General features: G+C 45.3%; 3 protein-coding genes across 9 annotated transcripts in view; 2 read left to right on the forward strand and 1 right to left on the reverse strand.

The window, feature by feature from the left end:
* Positions 1-13,283, forward strand: part of LOC143285995 (uncharacterized) — a 23,518-nt gene extending 10,235 nt beyond the window's left edge. For 3 of the 7 annotated variants that reach the window (XM_076593475.1, XM_076593476.1, XM_076593477.1), the window contains exons 7-13: positions 443-610; positions 1,748-1,813; positions 7,211-7,446; positions 8,007-8,233; positions 8,879-8,985; positions 10,166-10,297; positions 13,034-13,283. In XM_076593475.1, the coding sequence (XP_076449590.1) occupies positions 443-610; positions 1,748-1,813; positions 7,211-7,446; positions 8,007-8,233; positions 8,879-8,985; positions 10,166-10,297; positions 13,034-13,131 (1,034 nt within the window). In that variant the 3' untranslated portion in view covers positions 13,132-13,283. Of the gene's footprint in view, positions 1-442; positions 611-1,747; positions 1,814-7,210; positions 7,447-8,006; positions 8,234-8,878; positions 8,986-10,165; positions 10,344-13,033 lie in introns of those variants that run through there. The other 4 variants (XM_076593478.1, XM_076593479.1, XM_076593480.1 and 1 more) reach the window with 4 other exon arrangements.
* Positions 13,284-13,303: 20 nt separating this feature from the next.
* Positions 13,304-25,000, forward strand: part of LOC143285996 (neo-calmodulin-like) — a 131,251-nt gene continuing 119,554 nt past the window's right edge. The window contains exon 1 of the mRNA XM_076593482.1: positions 13,304-13,561. Coding sequence (XP_076449597.1) covers positions 13,436-13,561 — 126 coding nt within the window. The 5' untranslated portion in view covers positions 13,304-13,435. The remainder of the gene's footprint in view (positions 13,562-25,000) is intronic.
* On the reverse strand, positions 13,941-22,489 carry LOC143285913 (acetylcholine receptor subunit beta-like 1; the record flags this gene model as incomplete). The annotated part of the gene is made up of 3 exons (XM_076593363.1): positions 22,291-22,489; positions 16,808-16,981; positions 13,941-14,359 (listed from the first exon to the last, which is right to left on the reverse strand). Coding segments are annotated over exons 1-3 (792 nt in total), but the record flags the coding sequence as incomplete, so codon positions are not given.

Here is a 25,000-nt window from a genome sequence, read left to right on the forward strand (position 1 = left end):
GCGTGCGTGTGTGTGTGTGTGTGTGTGTGTGTGTATGTGTGTGTGTGTGTGTGTGGTGGTGGTGTTGTTGTTGTTGTTGTTGTTGTTGTTGTTGTTGTTGTTGTTGTTGTTGTTGTTGTTGTTGTTTGTTGTTGTTTGTTGTTGTTGTTGTTGTTCTTCTTCTTCTTCTTCTTCTTCCTGCTCCTTCTTCTTCTTCCTCCTCTTCTTTCTCCTCCTCTTCTTCCTTCTCCTCCTCCTCCTCCTTCTTCTTCTGCTTCTTCTTCTTCTTCTTCCTCCTCCTCCTCCTCCTTCCTCCTCCTCCTCCTCCTTCTTCTTCCTTCTCCATCTCCTATTCTTCTTGCTCATCCTCCTCGCTTATCTCGTCCTCCTCCTCCTTTTCTCCATCTTCTTGGCGTTGTTGTTGTTGTCCTTGTTTTCTATCGATCCCAGCACGTGTTGACAGGCATCCACATGTCCTCCTGGCCGGTGTACGGGATGTACCAGCCTGACACCATAGACTGGGTGCACTGGGACGGCGAGGACTACCTCCTCACGGCCAACGAGGGGGACTCTCAGGAGTACCCCGCCCCTGCTCTCTTCTCTGAGGAGATCCGTGGAAAAGACATTCCTGGTACGGGTGGATGGGTGGGTGGGTGGATGGATTGGTGGGTGGGTGGATGGATATGTGGGTGTGGGAGGATGGGGTAGTGTGTGGATGAATGGCTGGATTGATGGACTGGTATGTGGTTGGATGGATGGATGGGTAAAAACCGTAAAAACTGCCACCAAGATTACCGGGGCTGATCTACTTTCTCCAGAAGGCATATATTATAAGCGGCTACTCAAAAGAGCAAAATCAATCAGCCAGGACGAATCACATCCAGCTTTTGGGATTTTCGAGATGCTCCCCTCTGGTCGGTACAGAAGTATAAGGACGAAGACCAATCGCTTCGCCGATAGCTTTTTCCCCAAAGCAGTCAATGCCCTGTCTCTCGAACAAATCTAGTATGATAAATAGAATTGTGCAATCAACAACCATCTACCTGAAGATCTAGTCATCAGCCCCATCCACATGTAATATGCGGTTTCTGTTCATGTGTGTGTGTGTGTGTGTGTGTGTGTGTGTGTGCGTGCATGTGCAGTGCGTGCATGTGTGAGTATGCACAAGTTTTTTTTATATTGATATGCACTTGTGTGTATCCTATTTTCTACTGTATCTGTGTTTGTGTATGATTTTCGATTTATGTTCGTATCTTGTTGTGTACTATACCGCCCAATATTCCTTGCGACCCCGATACACTTGGTAATAAAGATATATTCTATTCTATTCTATTCTATTCTATTCTATTGTATAGGTAGATGATTGATGGATTGGAGGATCTTCTTCCTCCTCCTCCTCCTCCTCCTCCTCTTCCTTCTTCTTCTTCTTCTTCTTCCTCTTCTTCTTCCTTCTTCTCTTCTTCCCTCTCCTCCTCCTCCTCCTCCTCCTTCTTCCTCCTCCTCCTCCTTTTTCTTCTTCTTCTTCTTCTTCTTCTTCCTCCTCCTCCTCCTCCTCCTCCTCCTTCTTCTTCTTCTTCATCCTTCTCCTCCTCCTCCTTCTCCTCCTTCTTCTCTCTTCCTTCCGTCCTCCTATCATTCCCGCCCTATTACTTGTCTTCCTTGTTCTCTCCTTCCTTCATTTATCCACCCATTTGCTCTTTCATTCTGTCCTTTCTTTGGTGCTTCCGCTCTTAGTTCACCACTGAAGTCAAGGTAGCATCTTTTCCAGATTCTGACATTGCTGACAGTGTGAGTGCTGAGTTGAGACAAGCTCTGCGCAATTCCTCTGCACTTGGTGAGATGATGTTTTGTTGGTTTGGAAAAAAAAAAAAAAAAAAAAAAAAAAAATTTGTATTTGTATTTCTTGTTCAACACAACAGATTTCTCTGTGTGAAATTCGGGCTGCTCTCCCCTGGGAGAGCGCATCGCTACACTACAGCGCCACCCTGTTTTTTTCGTATTTTTTCCTGCGTGCAGTTTTATTTGTTTTTCCTATCCAAGTGGATTTTTCTACAGAATTTTGCCAGGAACAACCCTTTTGTTGCCGTGGGTTCTTTTACGTGCGCTAAGTGCATGCTAGCACACGGGACCTCGGTCTATCGTCTCATCCAAATGACTAGCGTCCAGACCACCACTCCAGGTCTAGTGGAGGGGGAGAAAATATCGGCGGCTGAGCCGTGATTGGAACCAGCGCCCTCAGATTCTCTCGCTTCCTAGGCGGACGCGTTATCTCTAGGCCATCACTCCACTTATGATAGAAGGGTGTCTGTTCTGTACACGGGGGCTGGAGAAGGAGAGAGAGGAGGGTGGGGGTGTGGGGGGTTAGAGGGTAGAGTGATGTTTGACGTGTGTGTGTGTGTGTGTGTGTGTGTGTGTGTGCCTGAACACACCTTAGTATTTGGTTGAACGACCGTAAGTTTTTCACTTATGTCTTCAAACGCATGTTTTACATGTCGGATTTTACACTGTACTGTGCAGTTGAGCATACAAGGAAAGGCGTCATATAAATCTAATTTTATTAAAATACCAGTAGCAGTAGTAGTAGTAATAGTAGTAGTAGTAGCAGCAGCAGCAGCAGTAGTAGTAGTAGTAGAAGTCATCGTCGTCGTCGTAGAGGAGGAGGAGGAGCAGAAGCAGTAGAAGTGTCGTTGTTATCATCACCATCATCATTATCATCGACGGGCGCAATAGCTGAATGGAAAAAGCGTTGGACTTTCAATCTCAGGGTTCTGGGTTCGAATCACGGCGACGGCGCCTGGTGGGTAAATGGTGGCGATTTTTACGGTCTCCCAGGTCAACATATGTGCAGACCTGCTTGTGCCTGAACCCCTTTCGTGTGTATATGCAAGCAGAAGATCAAATACGCACGTTAAAGATCCTGTAATCCATGTCAGCGTTCGGTGGGTTATGGAAACAAGAACATACCCAGCATACACCCCCCCCCCCGAAAGCGGAGTATGGCTGCCTACATGGCGGGGTAAAAAGTGTCATACACGTAAAAGCCCACTCGTGTACATACGAGTGAATGTGGGAGTTGATGATGATGATAATTATTATTATCATTATTATTATCAGTAGCAGCAGTAGTAGTAGCAGCAGTAGCAGTATCATTATAACTATCATTAGTACTATTGTGGTTGTTATTATTATTTGATGATGATGATGATGAGAATTATTGTTATCATTATCAGTAGTAGTAGTAGTAGTATCATTATAACTACTAGTATTACTATTATTGTTGTTACTATTTGGTTTAAACATTTTTTAATATCAAGAAACAAGGTGCAATACAGCGTTCAATAAGACTTGAGCAACAAGCATGAGCTTATATCGTGCTCGTTCATATGCAACAAGCAATACATAAACGCAATGGCGAAAATACATTATTTGACAATGAAAAGAAGGTTGAAGTGCAAGACAACTAAACTAAACAAGAAAAAACAACAACAACAAAAACACCAAAAAAAACCCCCCTAACTACTATTACCGCAACTACCACTGACAACAACAACAATGAAAATATTAATGATAATACTAATACTAACATAGTAGCAACAATAATAACACACTGGAAAGTGAACATCACCTAAGGAGTAATGCAATGGGAGAGGGAGAGAGAGAGAGAGATTACAGAGTGAAACCGGGGCCATTCATCAAAATAACTGTTCACTATAACTGCAGAGAATATTTCATTGTGAATCTTTTAAGACTTGAATCTTTTTGATTGTTCAATAAAGTCTTGTACAGTCAAGAATATGTGTTCATTCTCAAGGGAACTAATAACTCGGTCACCTCGTAATAACGTATTTAAGTTTGTACTATTTGCAGGGAGAGTAGTAATTGTATTCTCTCTTATAATGTTGTAATTTGGGCAGTGTAAAAGAAGGTGTTCAACTGTCTCTGCAGGATATCCACAAGAACAATTTGTATCCGGTCGAAGATGACGATCAAACAAATCTTGGTTAAGATTACTCATATTTAAGCGAAGTCTACAATGATGAATTTGTTCTTCTCTGTTACCAATGTAATAATGTGGGGGGACGGCTGTGTCACTAGAGGAAAGATATCTTTTTAACAGGCTTAAAGAATCACTACATTTTATGTTATCAGGGACACTGTTCCATAGTTTGGTTGTAGATGGAATAAATGAATCAGAGTATAAGTTGGTTTTACAATGTGGCACAGCTCTCTCAAGTGGTCTACGTCTGTGGTAAGGATTATCAGCTGAAACTAGAGGGGGTGCGAGGACAGACAAGTAGTTTGGACAGTTACCGTGCACCATTTTGTGATATTGTATTAGTTTGTGTCTTTGTCTACGTTCCTTTAAAGAACATAAACCTGACTCTTCATGCAATTTTGTATGACTTGTTCCTTTTACTGCTCCTACTATGATTCTTATAGCTTCTAAATGAAGTGATTCTAACATGTTTGACTGAGCATCACTGCAATTATCCCACAGAATATCTGCGTAATCAAAATGAGGTAAAATAAATGATTTATACATGGTCTCTAAAGCTTTTCTGTTTAATTTATATTTGTAATATTTCAAGCAAGAAATCAACATTCTTACCTTATTGGCAATACCGTTAATATGTTCCCCCCATTTACAATCATCTTGTAAAATGACGCCAAGGTGTTTATGCGTACTGACATTTTGAAGGATGTTCTCATTGAATACCAAGGGTAAGGCTTGTTGATTAACACGGATTATATTTAGCAGATCTGTTTTTCCTTCATTGAATTTTACTTTCCATCTATTTGCCCACTCCACAATTCTCTCCAAATCAGAGGTAATTATTTCTGCTCTAATATGTGGATCTGAAAGTGCTAAATATAAACTAGTGTCATCAGCAAAAAGTTTTATAACAGATTCAATATCTGTAATTATGTCATTTATATACACTAGAAAAAGCAGAGGGCCCAGTACAGATCCCTGTGGAACACCTGCAGGTACTAACTGTAAATCTGATTTTTCACCCCTGAACACTACAGTCTGGAATCGTTGTGACAGATAGTCTTGAAAGAAGTGTAGTAATTTGCCACGTATACCAATGGCGTTTAACTTTAATAAAAGACCTGCGTGCCACACCCGATCAAAAGCCTTTGAAATATCAAAATATGCAACTTGGGTCGGGATACCTTGGTCATAAGCACCACATAAATCATCATAAATATTTATTAATTGGTTAACAGTTGAATCACCAGGAATAAATCCAGATTGTGCATGTGTAATGATACTATTTATTGTAAGATAGTGATATACGTGTCTGTGAATACATTTTTCTAGTACTTTACCTACACAGCTTAATAATGAGATGGGACGGTAATTTGAGCACAGCTCCCTTTCACCTTTTTTATGTAAAGGTGTCACGTGCGATTTTCCAAAGCAATGGAAACCTTCCTTGATCCAAACATTTATTAAATAGTTTGGTTAGTGGTTCAGATATAATGTGGGCAGATGCAGTGAGTAATCTGTTATGTATAAGATCTGGCCCAGCTGCTTTGTTTTTATTTAATGTTTGTAATACCTCAGTCACTTCTGGGACTGTTAAACTTAATTCAGATATTTCAGTTTCTAACTGAGGGATGACTGGAAGAGTACTATTGCTAGATTCTATCGTAGACTGTTTAACAAAATATCCATTAAATATGTTAGCTTTATCTTTATTTGTGTAGTACATCTTATCGTTAAATAATAACGGTGGTATTTCTTCTGAATCGACACCCTTCTTACTCATAAACGACTTAACCAAGTGCCATCAATTTTTGTTACCAAATTGTGAAGGATCAGAAGCCTTTTTATTCAATTCTTCTAAGTATTCGATTTTCCTATTTCTAACTTTTGATACTACAAAATTCCTAAACTGACGGAAACTTTGCCAGTCTCCTGGCAAATTGCTTCTTTTTGCTTTCTTGTGGAGGTCTTTACGTTGTTCAATTAAGAATAGAATTTCATCGGTCATCCATAGTGTATTACCAGAGCAGATTTTAACCTGCTTGAAAGGCATGCATGATTTAGCTATATCAAGTAAAATTTCACTAAACAGTTCTGCACTTTCATCTACAGTTTCCTTGGACAATACAATATCCCAATTAATCCCTAATAGTAAACGTTGTAATTTTTCCACATCTAACTTCTTGTAGTTATAGATAGTCCTCTTAAATGAAGTTTTTCCAGTAACTGAATTCTTTATAGAAACACAAGGAACACTGTGGTCACTACAGATGGGGGATAAGACATCAACAGATTGGATGATTTGTGGACTTTGGGTTATTATTAAATCTAAACATGTACTGGTAGTTTCAGTCACCCGTGTAGGTTGGTTGGTCAATTGATGCAAGTCATATAGGTTTAATATGTCAAGGAAGTGCTGTGATGGTCTGTTCAAGAAGTCAGTATTAAAATCTCCAAATATTACGAACTTACTTGACGTACTGTTTGCTTTATTAATACTATCACTAATTAATTGCCAATAATTTACTGGTGAATTAGGAGGACGATAAAAAGACCCAATAAGTAAACTTGTCTGATCAAGTTTTGTTTCTATCCACACAGCTTCTAAGTCAGGTACTGAGAGGTCGTGGCGTACTTTACAATATAGAGATTGTTTTACATAAATTGCAACACCACCGTGAGGGTCATTTGGCCGGTCACGTCTGAAAGGTGGGTGAAAATTAGTCAGTAGTATGTCGTTGTTACAAACCGTATCCGAAAGCCATGTTTCGGAAACAGCAATCACATCACAATTGCTTAATTCCACGTCTAGAATGTCAATCTTATTTCTCAGACTTTGAACATTGATATGTATGGCACGGAGCTCACCACCTACAGCTGGTCCTGGGTTAAGTTCAATGTCACCTGCTAATATCAAAAACATGAAGAAGAAGAAAACTATGTATCTTGCAATGTCACAACTGTTACAGTCTTTACCACTGGTTCTGTTCATACATTTGATATAGTTGTTACTATTTGATGTTGATGATGATAATTATTGTTATCATTATTATCATCATCAGTAGTAGTAGTAGTAGCAGCAGCAGTATCATTATAACTGTCATTATTACTATTGTGGATGTTACTATTTGATGATGATGATGATGATGAGAATTATTGTTATTATTATCATCAGTAGTAGTAGTAGTAGTAGTAGTAGCAGTAGCATCATGACCATCACCACCATCCCTGTCCAAGGCCGGCTCGTCCTGTCCAATGTGGACGGAAGGAACAGCGAGGGTAAACTGGAGCGATTCATGACGTATGGCTCACGTAGTTTCTCCGTCTGGCGCACCCTCGACATGGCCCAGGTCTTCGACAGCGGAAGTCAGATCGCGGAGGAGCATGCGCAATGGCGTCCCGACCTCTTCAACTGTTTCTCTTCCGGTGCTGACCTCCTGGCGGACGCTATGGACACCCGGTCTGATAATAAGGTGAGGGTGGTGGTGGTGGTGGTGGTGGTGAGGGTGGTGGTGGTGTTGGTGGTAGTGGTGTTGGTGGTAGTGGTGTTGAGGATGGTGGTGGTGGTGATGGTGGTGGTGGTGGTAGTGGTGGTGATGGTGGTGGTGGTGGTGATGGAAGTGGTGGTGGTGGTGGTGGTGGTGGTGGGGGGTGGGGTGTTGGTGGTGGTGATGATGATGGTGGTGGGGCTTGAGGGAGGTGATGGTGGTGGTTGTGGTGTTAGTGGTGTTGAGGGTGGTGGTGGTGGTGATGTGCGTGCATGTGCGTGCGTGTGTGTGTGTGTTTCTGTGTCAGCGTCTGTGTCTTTGTCTATGCCTGCATAACTTTGTGTCTGTGTATATGCACGTGTGTGTATGTGTGTCTGTGTCTGTGTGTGTCTGTCTGTGTATGTCTGTTTGTGTGTGTGTGTGTGTGTGTCTCTCTCTCTCTGTCTGTCTCTGTGTCTGTGTTACTCTGTGTGTCTGTGTCTCTCTGTGTGTGCTCGCGCGCGCGGGCGCCTCTGAGCATCCCCTGTCCCGTGTGCGGAATGCAGGGTCCAGAGACAGAGAGCATGAGCGTGGGCGTGCTGGAGGGGCACCTGCTCATCTTTGTGGGCAACGAGAGGCCGGGCACGTTGGCCGTCTACAGCGTGGCCCCAGGGGGGTTCGAACCTCGCTTCCAGACCCTCTTCACTGAAGGCATTCCCCGCGATTCTCGTCGCACCTTGCACGAGATGTTTGAGGCACGCGAGCTCTACTCCGTCGATCCAGAGAATATTGAGTAAGGATTGTTTTATTTTGTTTTTGTTCTTTTTTTCTTTTTTTTTTCATATTGTGTTTGTTGCAAAATTCGGTTAATAGAATTGTTTCTGCTGTATCTAGGATACAACATAGGTGATACGATGAAGTCCCAGTTTACAGATAATGTGATGTGATACCTTTTCTTCTTCTTCTTCTCCTCCTCCTCCTCCTCCTCCTCCTCCTCCTTCTTCTTCTCAGAGGCCTGTGGCTTATGGTTTACAGGTTTACCCCAGTGCCAGAATAACTGTGGTTTATGATTACAGTTTTATCCCAGTCTCAGATGGTCATGGTTTGTGTTGTACAGGTTTACGCCAGTGTCAGAGGTCTGTGGTTTATGGTTTACAGGTTTACACGTGTGTCAGAGGTCTGTGGTTTACGGTGTCCAGGTTTATCCCGGTGTCAGAGGTCTGTGGTTTATGGTATCCAGGTTTATCCCGGTGTCAGAGGTCTGTGGTTTATGGTTTACATGTTTATCCCGGTGTCAGAGGTCTGTGGTTTACAGGTTTATCCCAGTGTCAGAGGTCTGTGGTTTATGGTGTCCAGGTTTATCCCGGTGTCAGAGGTCTGTGGTTTATGGTGTCCAGGTTTATCCCGGTGTCAGAGGTCTGTGGTTTATGGTTTACAGGTTTATCCCGACGTCCGCGGGTCTGGCCGACTTCCCCCTTCTGCTGTTGGGAGGGTCAGTGTCCGGCACAGTGTCCGTTCTCAGGGTCAACGTCCAGCCTGTTTCAGGTACCGTCATCGTCATTGTCATCGTTATCGTTATCGTTATCACCATGTTCATCATCATCATCATCATCATCGTCATCATCATCGTCATCATCATCATCACCGTCATCATCAGCAGCAGCAGCAGCATTGTCATCCTCGTCAGTGTCGACATCATCGTCATAATCGTCATCGTTATCAGCAGCAGCAGCAGCAGCAGCACCACCACCACCACCATCATCATCATCATCTTCATCATCATCATCATCATCATCATCATCAATACCTACATTTTCATTACTATTGTCGTCGCCATCATCATCATCATCATCACCATTGTGCATCCATTGTTAAATCAGCAACAGCAGGTGAAGGAGACATAATCATATATAAATATGTTTTTGTAATATTTCGTACGAAAGGCATTCAATAAATCGCAATAAATAAAGGCAATCTATAAATCAGACATAATTGGCCTTAACTGGAAGACAGATGAATCATTCAAGAAATCCTTGGGGTTGCTCGCTGCAACTGCCTTTATACACTGACGATAATATATGATGATAATTGGTAGGCGGTCTGAATCTTTTAGCCTGATTTACAGTAATGGTAATATTGGTAGTTTGAATCTTTAGCCTAATTTTTGTGGATTTGTTCTTAACTCGAAAACAGATGAATTATTCAAGAAAGCCTTGGGGTTGCTTACTGTAACTGCCTGTATATATTACACGGTAATATTTTTGTATTTGTATTTCATTTTATCACAACAGATTTCTCTGTGTGAAATTCGGGCTGCTCTCCCCAGGGATAGCGCATCGGTACACTACAACACCACCCATTTTTTTGGTATTTTTTCCTGCGTGCAGTTTTGTTTGTTTTTCCTATCCAAGTGGATTTTTCTACAGAATTTTGCCAGGAACAACCCTTTTGTTTGCCGTGGGTTCTTTTACGTGAGCTAAGTGCATGCTAGCACACGGGACCTCGGTTTGTCGTCTCATCCGAATGACTAACGTCCAGATCACCACTCAAGGTCAAGTGGAAGGGGGGGGGAAATATCGGCGGCTGAGCCGTGATTGGAACCAGCGCGCTCAGATTCTGTCGCTTCCTAGGCGGACGCGTTACCTCTAGGCCGTCACTCCACTTACTGGCAGGCAGTCTGGAACTTTTAGCCTGATTTTTTGGGGTTTTTTTTTCTGTGGTCAAGCAGATGTCCCAGGTCCCTCCACTCCTGGACCCGCCTGTCCCGGTCCCTCCAGTGTGGCCAGTTCGCTGACCCGTCCGGCTGGCGTGGTGGTCATCCTCTGCTGGCTCCTGACCCTCACTGGAGTCTGTGGTGGTCAGCTGGGTTGGCCTGTGTCTGATTGACTGACCGCTGTGTGGGGGTGTGTCGGGGTGGGGGTGGGTGGGGGGGGGTGTGGGGTTGGGGATGTTGTGTAGTGTGTGTGTGGGAGGGAAGGGTTTGGGGGGGTGTGAGTGGGGGGAAGGGGTGTTTGGGTGTATGTGGGGAAGTGGGGTGGGGTGGGTGTGTGTGTGTGTGTGTAGTGTGTCGGGGAGGGGGGGGGGGGCGACGAGGGGGAGGTGTGTGTGTTTGTGAGTGTGTGTGTGTGTGTGTTTTCCAGTTTAACATATATTCACATAGTGTGATTTTAGAGTCGATTTTAATATGTGTGTGTGTGTGTGTGAAGGGGGAGGGTGTGTGAGTGGGGGGAAGGGGTGTTTGGGTGTGTGTGGTGATGTGGGGTGGGGGGGAGGGAGGTGTTTGTTTGTGTGTTTTCCAGTTTAACGTATATTCACATAGTGTGATTTTAGAGTGAATTTTAATGTATGTGTGTGTGTTTGTGCGTGTGTGTTAGGATGCGTGCGTACGCGCGCGCGTGTGTGTTTTCATTGTTGTTCTGTTCGTATTTGGAAAAGAGAGGTACGGTGTGCATTGAAACGTTTGTACATTCCGAATATTTGTGACACCATTTGAATGTGGTTTATATCATAGGGAAGAAATTTCAACACGACACGACACGACACGACACAAGAGAACAGAACCACAAAACACAAAACCACACTACAGCATAGGACAACACAGCACAATATTAGACAAAAATTCGCACGCGCGCACGCACGCACGCGCTCACTCACGCACGCACGCGTGTAAACTATTCTGCCTCCTGCCTCCTAATGCGAAGGGCATCAACTCATGTATGTTTCAAATTCGTTGAAGAGTTTCTTCCCTTAGTCCACTCAGTGAAATAATTATCAACTTCAGCAGTTGTTCGACCAAAAGATGTGCGGCCAACGACATTTCGTAAAGTCAGTCTGCATTGTTATGAAATGGCTGATTTTGTCAAGAATTATCTTCTGATTGCGAGCGTGTGTTTACGTGCGTGCGCGCGCGCGTGTTTATTTGTGTGTGTGTGCAAGCACACACGCCGACATGCAAACACAGTCACACCATCTCATTAAATTCAAAACTCAGGCCACAATTGTGTGATTTATTTAGAACTGCCCACACAACCAAAAGACTTTTCTCACAAAGCCTACACGGACTTGAGAAGAATTCTATTCACACCTGAATATGTCAGTAAATCTACCATTAATCAACCACTTAAACAAACACGTGTCATCTACTATGAGCCACAGTGCCTTCATTGGGGTCACTCGCTCATTAGGGGAAAGTGAAAAGACACAATATGTGAACGTATCAAACGGATGTATCTACAATCATGATTTGTATTAAGTCCAAACATATCTTTCACAAAACACAGTTGTTCGCTGTCCACGAAAAACCCAACCCCGTATAAAGTTTTGTGTAAAACCACAAAAAAAAAACAAACGATTATGTTACTAAAAGAGTACGTCTGCTTCAAAGATGAGCGCATTTCACATCACATCAAAGTGCAAAAACACACCAAGCTGTACCTATCAAACCATACACACACATTAACATAATGTAAAACGTACATACGTTCAAGTTAACATATCTACATACCTGCCCGCCCCCCCCCCCCCCCACTACCCCCCTACCCCTCCTCCATTCACACATGCATATATGTGTACACACACATGAGATCACGTCGACATATCTCAGAACATTTTACATAAATCAAGAGCAGTAAAACAGTAGTTAAAGAAATCGATCGTCAAAGATGAGTTTCGTTGGAATACAATGCTGACTAGAAGAATCCTTTTATACATATGAAATTCCATAGGTTTTTATGTTGTTGGGTTGGTTTTTTTGTTTGTTTTTTGTTGTTGTTTTTTGCAATACATAGATTTTGTTCTTTCCCCAGTTTTTGCTGGGCACGTAACAACTGAGCAAAGTGTCCCCAATTCTATGCTGATGTTAAGCATAATGCCTGTTACTTGTAATAACATTGCACTGTTATCGACATATCATGATAACGTTTCCACCTTGACCCTTAAAAAAAATGTTAATGAAAAAAAACTGACGAAATGGCTTTGGAACCAGAGTAATGATCGTAAAAACAAATTAATCCGTTTCACCATGTGTGGTCGACCCTTCCAGTCTGAATTCTGATATTGTATTATCATATTCAATAAACAGTTTATTTTCCTCTTTTGATATGTTGGGTGTTTACATTGTTGAAACGTTTTTCATACACGTTACCCGCTTACGTAATTCAAACGTTCGTACAAAATTACCGCCTTCCAAACTGAAGTTGGTTTTAACGTATGTCGATCTTTCGCAACATATTTTGATGAACATATCGCTAAGTAGACGCTGTTTGTCATTCCTACGATATATCTCACTGGGTATTACTTATGTTTGTTATACAACCAGCAGGTTTTGTTTGCAACGGTGTTTTACAGCTCAGTATACACTGCATTCCATATGCATTAACTCACTGATCCCTGCGTCTGAGCATTTCTCTGGCGTCCAAATTCGTCTCTTTAAATCGGTTTTCACGTTCCGGTTTTCACGTTCCTACATATGCATAAACTGCCAATAAAGGGAACTAACTGCCATAGTATTTCCGGATGTGTCCAGGTGCAGGTTAGAGGAAAAACAGTGCACTCATTTTCTACGGTTATTTTCTTCTTCTTTTTTCTACATCAGTTTACATACTACAGGGAAGCCTGCCGAGACTGTACAAACTTCCCCCCAGAGCTGAACAGGTTAACGATGACAGTTCCCAACAAAAGTTACGCTGTTGAGAAGTAAAACTGAATGAAAGCAACAGTGTTGGAAACGAAGGCGACGGTGAAACAAATAAAATCCAGTTGACGGGCGGTGACTCGGAACCACTTCCTCTTTCCGGAGACGCCCGAAGATGACGACGCGTTTGCCAAACGACCTTGACGCGCGGACGGAGGATCTCCCGCCTCTGTGGCTGGCAAAGCATTCCTTTCCGCGGGACGGGAGGGGTCCTGTGACGTGATGGGGTGGTGGTCCGGGTGCACCTTGACCTGCGTGGCGGTCTGGTGGTGGTGGTGGTGGTGGTGGTGACGGATAAGGAGGATGGAGACGAGGGTGAAGAGCAGGCTCTCTATCACCACCACAGCCAGAAGGGACATTATCTCTGGGAGGCGATCCAAACCTCTAGGCATCTCGTCGATGAAGAAACTGATGGTGGAAAAAAACAAGGTCGGTTTCGTCATCACGTGGGATTGTTGTGTTGTGTTGTGTTGTGTTGTTTGTATTGCACTGCACTGTGCTGTATCATTATTGTATTGTGATGCATTGTATTGTATTGTGTCGTAACATACGTATAAGAAATAGATGAATGAATGAATAAACAAAGAAATGAATTGATAAATAAATAGATGAATCATTCATATAAAAAAAAAACTTGTAAGCACTTTTAACACCAGCGTACACACACACACACACACACACACACACATCCTACCCCTCCCCACCCCCCCCACGCCCACAACAAAACTCCCACCCCAACCCCCAACCCCCATGCCCCCACCCCCACCCCCAGCAACAAAAGAAACAACACCAACCCGCCAGTGAGAGACGCTGACACGAAGAGGGTGACGATGAAGGAGACCTTCTCCCCACACTCTGGCGGCAGAAGGAAGACCAGGGTGTTCATGTAGGACGCCATGGCCAGCGGGAACACCAGGCACCACGTATAGAACGTCGACTTCCGCCTCAGCCTCACCTGGAAGGCAGCCAGCGACTCTCCGATGGTGGTGTCCACCCACAGATAGCTGGACACCTCCTCGATCACCCACGAATTGCCCTGGTTAACGCCTTTATTCACGTAGGAGATCGTGTCGTCCAGGATGTCCCAGTGGACCAGCTTGGACTGCGCGGCCAGGAAGATGGGGCAGGCCTGGGTGTCGTAGGGGAAATGGTCAATGTACATGTCGCACGTGCTCTCCACGTTGAGGACAGTTCTCGCGTACACGACTCCGTCCGGTGATACAATGACTGTGTCCAGCGAGTTCGAAAAGCTGAGAGCTTGGAACACACACACACACACACACACAGAAGCGGGTGGTGGGAGGGGGTGGGGGGTTGGCAGATTGGGTAAGATGCTGACGGGCGCAATAGCTGAGTGGTTAAAGCGTTGGACTTTCAATCTGAGGGTCCCGGGTTCGAATCACGGTGACGGCGCCTGGTGGGTAAAGGGTGGAGATTTTTACGATCTCCCAGGTCAACACATGTGCAGACCTGCTAGTGCCTGAACCCCCTTCGTGTGTATATGCAAGCAGAAGATGAAATACGCACGTTAAAGATCCTGTAATCCATGTCAGCGTTCGGTGGGTTATGGAAACAAGAACATACCCAGCATGCACACCCCCAAAAGCGGAGTATGGCTGCCTACATGGCGGGGTAAAAACGGTCATACACGTAAAAGCCCACTCGTGTACATACGAGTGAACGTGGGAGTTGCAGCCCACGAACGAAGAAGAAGAAGAAGGGTAAGATGCTCATTGGGCAGTGCAGTGGTCCATGACGGTCATCTTCTTAGTTCGCGGGCTGCAGCTCCCCACGTTTACCAGTATGTTTACGAGTGGGCTTTTACGTGTAGGCAGCCATACTCGGGGTGCGCATGCTGGGTATGTTCTTGTTTCCATAACCCACTGAACGCTGACATGGATTACAGGATCTTTAACTCTCTCCATAAGAACGGCGAAAGAGACGACGTTAACAGCGTTTCACCCCAATTACCACCATCAAACTATTGCAAGCGGAAGGCTCTTATACTGAAGAGGTGAATGTTGACAAAGAATACCACAATTCTGACGACGGAAGCTAAAGGTTGGGTCATTGAGACACCCACTGGACATCCGAGGTGTCTGTGTAGAGGAGAAGAGAGGACTGGCCGTACTGAGTGAGTTAACCGTGCGTATTTGATCTTCTGCTTGCTGTATACACACAAAGAGGGTTCATTCATTAGCAGATCTGCGCATATGTTGACCTGGGAGATCGAAAAAAAAAATGTCCACCCTTTACCCACCAGGTGCCGAGATTCGAGCCCGGGACCCTCAGATTGAGAGTCCAACACTTTAACCACTCGGCCATTGCGATTGTCAGGGTTCGACTCCCGCCGCTGTCGCCCTTTTTTCCCGAAGTTCGGCTGGAAAATCAAACTTTATCATTTATTTATTTATTTTATTATTATTATTACTACTTTAAAAAATATTTATTTAATTATTTATTTATGTACGCTTATAGTTGACTTCATCAAGTTTTTGCGCCTTATACATATTATTATTCGTAGTAGTAGTTCTTTTTTATGTATTTATCTATTATTTATTCACCTTTTTTTTTCTTTTTTTTTTCTCAAGGCCTGACTAAGCGCGTTGGGTTACTCTGCTAGTCAGTCATCTGCTTGGGCAGATGTGGTGTAGCGAATATGGATTCGTCCGAACGCAGTGACGCCTCCTTGAGCTACTGAAACTGAAACTGAAACTGAAACTCGTCCTCTTGTTTAACGTCTGTCAACAATTTTGATTTTGGACGAAACCCCATCACTTTCCCCCACCCAAAGAGCGTCTAGTCATTCGGATGAGATGATAAACCGAGGTCTCGTGTGCAGCACGCACTTGGCGCGCTAAAAAATTAAAATTAAAATTAAATAAAAATTGAAAAAAAAAGCCCGTGCCAATAAAAGTGTTGTCCTCCAGCAAAATTCTGCAGACGAAATTCACTGACTGGTACATAAATGCATATGCATGCGCTAAAGGTATGACGAAGAGTGTTGGGTCATGGTGCTTGTGAAGCATCTGCTTAGCAGATGTTGTGTAGCTTATAAGGATATGTTCGAACGAAGTGACGCCTCCTTGAGAAACTGAAACTGAAACTGAAAAAAGCACGTGTGAGGGGGAAAGTTGATTGATTGGTTGGTTGGAGGAGGAGGAAGAAGAAGATGATGATGATGATGGTGGTGGTGGTGGTGGTGGTGGTGAGGAGGAGGAGGAAGAAGAAGGAAAAGGGGAAGAAGAAGCAAAAGAAAAAGATAATAATGATGACGATGATGATGGTGGTGGTGGTGGTGGTGGTGAAGAAGGAGAAGAAAAAGAAGAAGAAAATTATGATGATGATGATGATGAAGGAGGAGAAGAAGAAAAAAAACAGAAGAAGAAGAAGAAAAGTAGGTGGAGGAGAAGGAGGATGTGTTGAAGAAGATAAAGAAAGAAAGAATAGAATAGAATCGGATGTGTCTTTATTACCAAGTGTACCGGGGTCACAAGGAATATTAGGAGGAATAATAGATTTTTTAAAAAAAAGGGGTATAAAGAAAGAAAGAAAGAAAACAAGACAAGGAAAAACAAAACAAAACAAATGAAAACAAAACAAACAACAACAACAACACACACACACACACACACACACACACATATATATATATATATATATATATACATTTACCGATAACGGAGTTATAACAAAAAATGTCCGGGATCCAGATCTGGCTGGGGAGCAGCTCCATGCGGTCCACACCCCCGTAGTCCGAGGTGTTCCAGGCCAGGGCGTGGTCAGTCCACCACAGGCGGAGGTAGACGGTAGTGGTCATCGTCTGGACAGCGTCATCCACCTTCAGTACTGACGTCACGCCCACGGATGACGTCACAGTCACCTGCGCACCGACCCTCACACACACACACACACACACACACACACACACACACACACATATATATATATATATATATATATATATACACACATACATACATGCACGCACGCACGTACTCATGCGCACTCACACATTGAGTGTTTTACTCTTCTGCTGATAGTTGAACTCTTTTACAACAATCTAACAATTCTAATTTAAGTGTTTAACTCTTTCACAACAGCTCAACTGAGTCACCAACAGTGGAACTCTTTCAAAGCTATTTAACAACGTGTTTTAACCCTTTCACAACTGCTGAACTGAGTCACCAACAGTGGTGGTGGTGTGTGTCCATCGAGATCGATGATGACCATCGTTGTCATCCAGCTGGGGGATGGGGGGAGGGTGGTGGTGGGGTGGGGTGAGGATGCTCATGAATCTATCTGTGAATGTGCAGATGGCTGAATAGTCCAATCTGCGCACGAAATGTTCGCTGACAGTTGGGGCAGACAAAGACAGGCATACCATTGTCAGGGAGCTTGTTTGACTTTCTGGCCTGCCTCTTCTGAACAGCTGCAGCAGTCCTGTTGGCCTCACACAACTTGGCGCCTTTGTGCATAGCAGCGCGCCATTTGTCACGGTCCACTGCAGATTCCTCCCAGGAGTCAGGGTTGATATCAAACGCTTTCAGAGAGACTTTCAGAGTATCTCTGAAGCGCTTCTTCTGACCTCCGTGTGATCTCTTCCCTTTTTGCAGCTCGCCATAGAAGAGCCTTTTGGGCAGCCGATGGTCTGGCATGTGCGCCACATGTCCAGCCCAGCGAAGCTGGGACTGCATCAGGATGGTGAAGATGCTGGGAAGGGTGGCTTTTGCGAGCACCTCTGTGTCTGGGGTCTTGTCTTGCCACTTGATGTGCAGTAGCTTCCTGAGGCATGTTGTGTGGAAGTGGTTCAACTTCTTGGCATGTCGTTGGTACACTGTCCAAGTTTCGCAGGCGTACAGTAGTGTGGGGAGAACTACTGCTCTGTAGACCTTTAGTTTGGTCTCAAGACTAATGCCTCTTCTGTTCCAGACATTTGCATTGAGTCTACCAAAAGTTGCGCTTGCTCTTGCAATCCTGACATTCACTTCATCGTCGATGGTTGCATTTCGTGACAGTGTGCTGCCAAGGTATGTGAACCGCTCCACCGCACTGAGTCTCTGACCGTTGACTGTGATGTTGGGCTCAACGTAGGGTTTCCCTGGGGCTGGCTGATGGAGAACTTCAGTTTTCCTCGTGCTGATGGTAAGGCCGAAGTTTCTGCTGGCAGTGGCAAACTTGTCGACGCTGAGTTGCATGTCAGCTTCAGATCCAGTGTTGAGGGCACAATCATCAGCAAACAAAAAGTCTCTGATGATGTCTGTCATGACCTTCGTTTTTGCTTGAAGCCTTCTGAGGTTAAACAACTTGCCATCTGTTCGGTACTTTAGGCCGATTCCAACATCGCCATCTCTGAAGGCATCAGTAAGCATTGCAGAGAACATGAGGCTGAACAGCGTTGGAGCCAGGACGCAGCCTTGCTTGACACCATTTGTGACAGCAAAAGGAGCAGATGTTTCGCCTTTGTCCTGGACTCAAGCCTGCATGCCTTCATGGAATTGGCTGACCAAGGAAATAAATTTCCGAGGGCATCCGTACTTGGCCATGATCTTCCACAGTCCCTCTCTACTCACGGTGTCGAAGGCCTTAGTGAGGTCGACATAGGTGGAGAACAGATCAGCATTTTGCTCCTGACATTACTCTTGCAGCCGCCTTGCAGCAAACACCATGTCGGTGGTTCCGCGCTCTTTCCGGAATCCACATTGGCTCTCAGGCAAATGACCTTGGTCAAGGTGTGCTGTGAGGCGGTTTAGTAGGATCCTGGCAAGTATCTTGCCTGCGATGGAGAGCAAGGAAATGCCCCGATGGTTATCACAGGCTTGCCAGTTCCCCTTTCGCTTGTAGAAGTGAATGATAGATGCATCTTTGAAATCCTGGGGGATCGTCTCTTCTTTCCACATGAGTGAGTACAGCTGATGGAGCTTCTCAGTCAGCAAAGTGCCTCCATCCTTGTAGACCTCTGCTGGTATGGAGTCTGAGCCAGGTGTTTTGCCACTGGATAGCAGACGGATTGCTTTCTGGGTTTCAAGAGGTGTTGGCGGATCATCCAGTGCTTCGTTGATGGGGACTTGTGGGAGACGGTCTATGGCTTCATCATTTATGGAAGAAGGGCGATTTAAGACACTGTTGAAGTGCTCAGCCCAGCGTTCGAGAATTTTCTCCTTCTCGATGATCAAGGTATTCCCATCTGCACTGAGGAGGGGGGATGATCCTGAGGATGTGGGGCCATAGACTTCTTTTAAGGCATCATAGAACCTCTTCTTATCGTGCCTGTCAGCATATCCCTGGATCTCATCAGCTTTGTCACTCAGCCACTTATCCTGCATCTGGCGTAACTTTTGCTGAACAGTCCTGCGGATGGCATCGTACGCATCCTTTTTTGATGTGGACTTTGGGTTGCTCAAGTAGGCTTGATGCAGACGGCGTTTCTCATCCAGAAGCTGCTTGATTTCATCACAGTTTTCATCAAACCAGTCTTTGTGCTTTCTGGTCATGGGTCCCAGGGTCTCTGAAGCTGTACTATAGATCAGCTCACGCAGGATCCTCCAGTCAGACTCCACATTCTGGCTGTCCAGAGAGGCGGATTCCAGACGATCTTCCAGCAGCTCCACAAAGGACTGTTTGATGGTGATGTTTTTCAGCTTAGCGATGTTGAGCCGTTTTGGAGCCTTCTGGCCTTGGGGGCGTCTCTTGGGCTGGATTCGAATATTCAGCTTCGAGACTACAAGGCGATGGTCTGTCCAACACTCGGCGCCGCACATGGTCTTTGTTACACGTACATCTTGCCTATCCCTTTTCCTGACGATGACATAATCGATGAGATGCCAATGCTGTGAGCGAGGGTGCATCCATGACGTCCTGTTACGGGTAGGGAGGCAGAAAACTGTGTTGGTTATCAGCAGTTCGTGCTCTGCACAGGTCTGAAGCAAAAGCAATCCATTTGGGTTGCAGTGGCCCACACCGTGCTTTCCAATCACTCCATCCCAGGAGATGTAGTCAGAGCCAACTCTAGCATTGAAGTCCCCAAGAATGATGAGCTTGTCTGCTTTAGGGATAGCAGCAATGACAGAGTGAAGGTCCTCGTAGAACTTCGCCTTCACTTCATCCGGGTTGGTCATGGTTGGGGCATAGGCACTGACAATGGTGAGGTGCTTCTGGCCAGATGCCAGTGGGAGTTTCATGGTCATAAGCCTATCGTTGACTCCCTTTGGGATTCCAGCTAGCTTGCTGACAAGTGCTGCTCACGTCGCTCTTCGCTTCCTCGTCCACTCCAGAAGAAGGTGTAACCAGATCCCTGTTCACAGAGCTCGCCTTCGCCTGCAAGCCGAGTCTCACTCAAGGCTGCAATGTCAATGTTGTATCTGGCGAGTTCGGATGCAACTAGTGCCGTTCTCCTTAGGGGTCTGTCCGTGTTATCTCTGTCCAGGAGAGTCCTTATGTTCCAAGCACCAATGGTGAGAGGAACGATCCTTGTTTTTTTCTTTTCTTTCTTGTTGTTTCGACCGCTGATGTAGGGTCCCCGCCAGCCACGGTATGCTGGCCAGGGTGATATGGAGCAGGCAATTTTTAGGGCACCTTTTCTAGCCCCTTCCTCATGCCAGGGAGGTGAGCAGTGCATTCCTAAAGAGGGCTGCTTAGACGCTCAGACGGCTGCCGAGCTCCATCGCTGCTCCTGTCGACGAAGAACGACCCTATGGCCTGAGCCGCCTGCGTGCAGGTCTGCAGCTGCGACTGCCAGTGTACCCACACCTGTCGTTTTGTCGCTCGCCTGTCGCCACAGGACTTGGGGGTGATGAAATGATGAAGGATGAAAGGTAATTTTGGATGACTGATGACTTGCGCGATGAGTTTGTTTAAAGTGAAGAGGAGTTGCGCAACGTCGACCTCACTCTCTCGTCCGGGTCCACCAATTTCCAGTGGCAAGACTAAGTCGAGATGACTGGAGGATGAGCACGGATGCAGTGGATGACCAAGATATCCTTTCGGTGTCTCATCTTGCTCTCTGCACTCCACAGTGCGTTGCTGTAACCACCTTCCTCTCTGTTGAACCGATAGGTTTCTTCCGCAGATTCTGCCTGGATCCAGACTTCGCATGCATGGGTAGACACACCCTGGGGGCCAACTGCGTGTGGCATGCACACAGCACGGTGGAGCTAGATGGCCGTCGGTGGCTCTCCTGAGCCAACGCCCTTTTATGGATCTCCATAAGGGTGTCTAGCCACCCGCCTCACCAGTCCCGGAAGGGAGCGGTGGGAGTGCCGGTTTAGTCGCCGGCAATCCGACCCTGAACAGGTTGTACTGGATTACAGGTTACCAGTAGCAGATCTAATGACCTGACCTGACTGTTTCACCAACAGTAGAACTCTTTCAAAGCTATTTAACAACGTGTTTTAACCCTTTCACAACAGCTGAACTGAATCACCAACAGCAGAACTCTTTCAAAGCTATTTAACAACGCGTTTTAACCCTTTCACAACAGCTGAACTGAATCACCAACAGTAGAACTCTTTCAAAGCTATTTAACAACGTGTTTTAACCCTTTCACAACAGCTGAACTGAATCACCAACAGTAGAACTCTTTCAAAGCTATTTAACAACGTGTTTTAACCCTTTCACAACAGCTGAACTGAATCACCAACAATAGAACTCTTTCAAAGCTATCTAACAACGTGTCTTAACCCTTTCACAACAGCTGAACTGAATCACCAACAGTAGAACTCTTTCAAAGCTATTTAACAAATTCAGTACGTTTTTTAACTCTTTCACAACAGCTGAACTGAGTTCCTAAAAATAGAACTCTTTCACATCGATTTAACAACTTCATAAAGTGTTTTAGCCCTTCCACAACAGCTTTGCTGTTTCACCAACAGTAGAACTCCTTCAAAGCTATTTAACATCGTGTTTTACAGCTGAGCTGTGTAAACAACAGTAGAACTCTTCACAGCAATGTAACCACTTCATTTAACTACTTCAGTAAGTGTTTGAACTCTTTCACAACACCCGAATTGAGTCACCAACAGTAGAACTCTTTCAAAGCTATTTAACAACTTGTTTTAACCCTTTCACACCAACTGAAGTGAGTCACTAAAAATAGAACTCTTTCAAAGCTATTTAACAAAACGTGTTTTAACCCCTTCACACCAGCTGAAGTGAGTCACCAACCTTCATGTTTCCGGAGCTGTCCACCACGAGTGGAGCTCTGTGCGGTCTGGACACCAGTTTGTCGTGGAGATCCCAGTAACTCTGCACCAGGTTCGCCGAGTCCACTGTTCCGTTTCCTGAACTGTTGTTGGTCGACAGCGCGGCTGGCGATGGTGACGTTTGGTTCGCCAAGACGCACGTCATAAAACACGTCATGACAAACCACCACGAAAGATTTGATGAAGCTGTCGTCATTGTTGTTGATGATGATCACGTGCCTTGATGCTTTTTTTTTTTTTTTGCTTTTTTTTTCTAAACTCTTTGTCTATGTGCGTTCTGTGTTTGTGATGGGAAAAAACACTTCGTTAACAGATGAGAAAAAATATTAAAGACGTTCTAACATAAGAATTGTTGTTTGACGTTTAACTGCCTTGATTAAAATCATTCAGTAGATTTGAATTTCAAAACAAAATGTGATTACTTTTAAAACAATATGACAATGATTACGTTCCGTTGGATATTTTCCCACCTTTTTTGTTTGAATGGGTGGGTGTTAGTCGAGCACTGTGGCTGTCCAAGTTTGAAACTATCAGTTGTCATTGTCTGGTTATGACCAAAAACGTCGGACTTTCAGTCTGAGTGTTCGAATCTCAAACGCAGCACCCAGTGGATTAACTCTCTCCATACGATTGGCGAAAGTGGCGACGTTAACAGAGTTTCACCCCAATTACCATCATCAAAATATTGCAAGCGGAAGGCTCTTATGCTGAAGAGGTGAATGTTGACAAAGAATACCACAATTCTGACGACGGAAGCTAAAGGTTGGGTCATTCAGAAACCCACTGGACATCCGAGGGGTCTGTGTAGAGGAGAAGAGAGGACTGGCCGTACTGAGTGAGTGAAAGGGTGGAGATGTCACCAGTCTCCCATATCAACAGATGCGCAGAGCTGCTAGTGCCTGAACCCCCTACGTGTGAATACTCACACAGAAGATCAAACGCGCACGCTTCAAGATCCCGTAATCCATGTCAGCGTTCGGTACGTCATGGAAACAAGAACATATACAACATGAGCACTCGTCTGTAAGGAGTTAAAAGCCCAAACGCTTGACTGAGGCGGGGCTTCTTCTCTGAAGACCTTGTACTTCCAGCTCTCCCTAGAGTTTCTTATCACCGGAAACAAGAACATTACCCATCACGAGCACGCCCGAAGACGGAGTATGGCTAGCTGCCTACATGACGGAGTTATAGACGGTCAAAGCCCTGCTTGGTATGTCAGTGAACACGAGAGATGCAGCCCGCGAATGCAGATAATTATGTGGAAGGACAAATGGAGACAAAGGGGTGAGGATACTGCATCCACTGACCGCTACAGTCTGCTTTTGTCCTGTTCCAGCCACTGACCGCTGCAGTCTGCTTTTGTCCTGTTCCAGCCACTGACCGCTGCAGTCTGCTTTTGTCCTGTTCCAGCCACTGACCGCTACAGTCTGCTTTTGACCTGTTCCATCCACTGACCGCTACAGTCTGCTTTTGTCCTGTTCCAGCCACTGACCGCTACAGTCTGCTTTTGTCCTGTTCCATCCACTGACCACTACAGTCTGCTTTTGTCCTGTTCCAGCCACTGACCACTACAGTCTGCTTTTGTCAGCCACTGACCGCTACAGTCTGCTTTTGTCCTGTTCCAGCCACTGACCGCTACAGTCTGCTTTTGTCAGCCACTGACCGCTACAGTCTGCTTTTGTCCTGTTCCAGCCACTGACCGCTACAGTCTGCTTTTGTCCTGTTCCAGCCACTGACCGCTGCAGTCTGCTTTTGTCAGCCACTGACCGCTACAGTCTGCTTTTGTCCTGTTCCAGCCACTGACCGCTACAGTCTGCTTTTGTCCTGTTCCAGCCACTGACCGCTACAGTCTGCTTTTGTCCTGTTCCAGCCACTGACCGCTACAGTCTGCTTTTGTCCTGTTCCATCCACTGACCACTACAGTCTGCTTTTGTCAGCCACTGACCGCTGCAGTCTGCTTTTGTCCTGTTCCAGCCACTGACCGCTACAGTCTGCTTTTGTCCTGTACGGTCTGCTTTTGTTCTGTTCCAGCTACTGACCCGGTGTAGCGGCTAACGGCTTCAGACACATACACCCTTCCCACCTCTGGACTTTGCCCCCGGCGGGGGTCTTTCTGAGCTAGCCTCGAATGATGACCCCCTCCCCGCCTCCCCAATCCCCCCACCCGGAGTTAGTTCTTGCTGGTCGATGTGTTTTGCTGGTCGATGTCGACCCTTCCAGTTGGAAATGACCCCATTTCTGTGTTGTTGTTTGTTTGTTTGTTTGTTTTTTTGTTGTTGTTGTTTTTATTAACTTATTGAGAAAGAAAGGGGGTGGGAGGCGGGGGGCGGGGGCGGGGCGTTCTGGGCTCGCCTTCACAGACCCCCCACCCCCCCTCGACCTCCTCCTAACATCTCCAACACGGCCTGTGTTGATTCTAAGTCGGTCAAAATTTATCTCCGCTGCGGATTGCATGAGGCGAACTTTAGGCAGCGCTGAGTTTGGTTATCCGTGAAGAAAGTTCCCACCTCCACAGTGAATAACATACCGTTAGGAACATTCCTAACTCTAGGCAAACTTAGCCGCTGCCTTTTTTTCTTTTTTCTTTTTTTCTTTTTTTTTTTCCTCAAGGCCTGACTAAGCGCGTTGGGTTACGCTGCTGGTCAGGCATCTGCTTGGCAGATGTGGT

The sequence above is a fragment of the Babylonia areolata genome, chromosome 9, assembly GCF_041734735.1.
Source record: "Babylonia areolata isolate BAREFJ2019XMU chromosome 9, ASM4173473v1, whole genome shotgun sequence".
Lineage (NCBI taxonomy): Eukaryota > Metazoa > Mollusca > Gastropoda > Neogastropoda > Buccinidae > Babylonia > Babylonia areolata.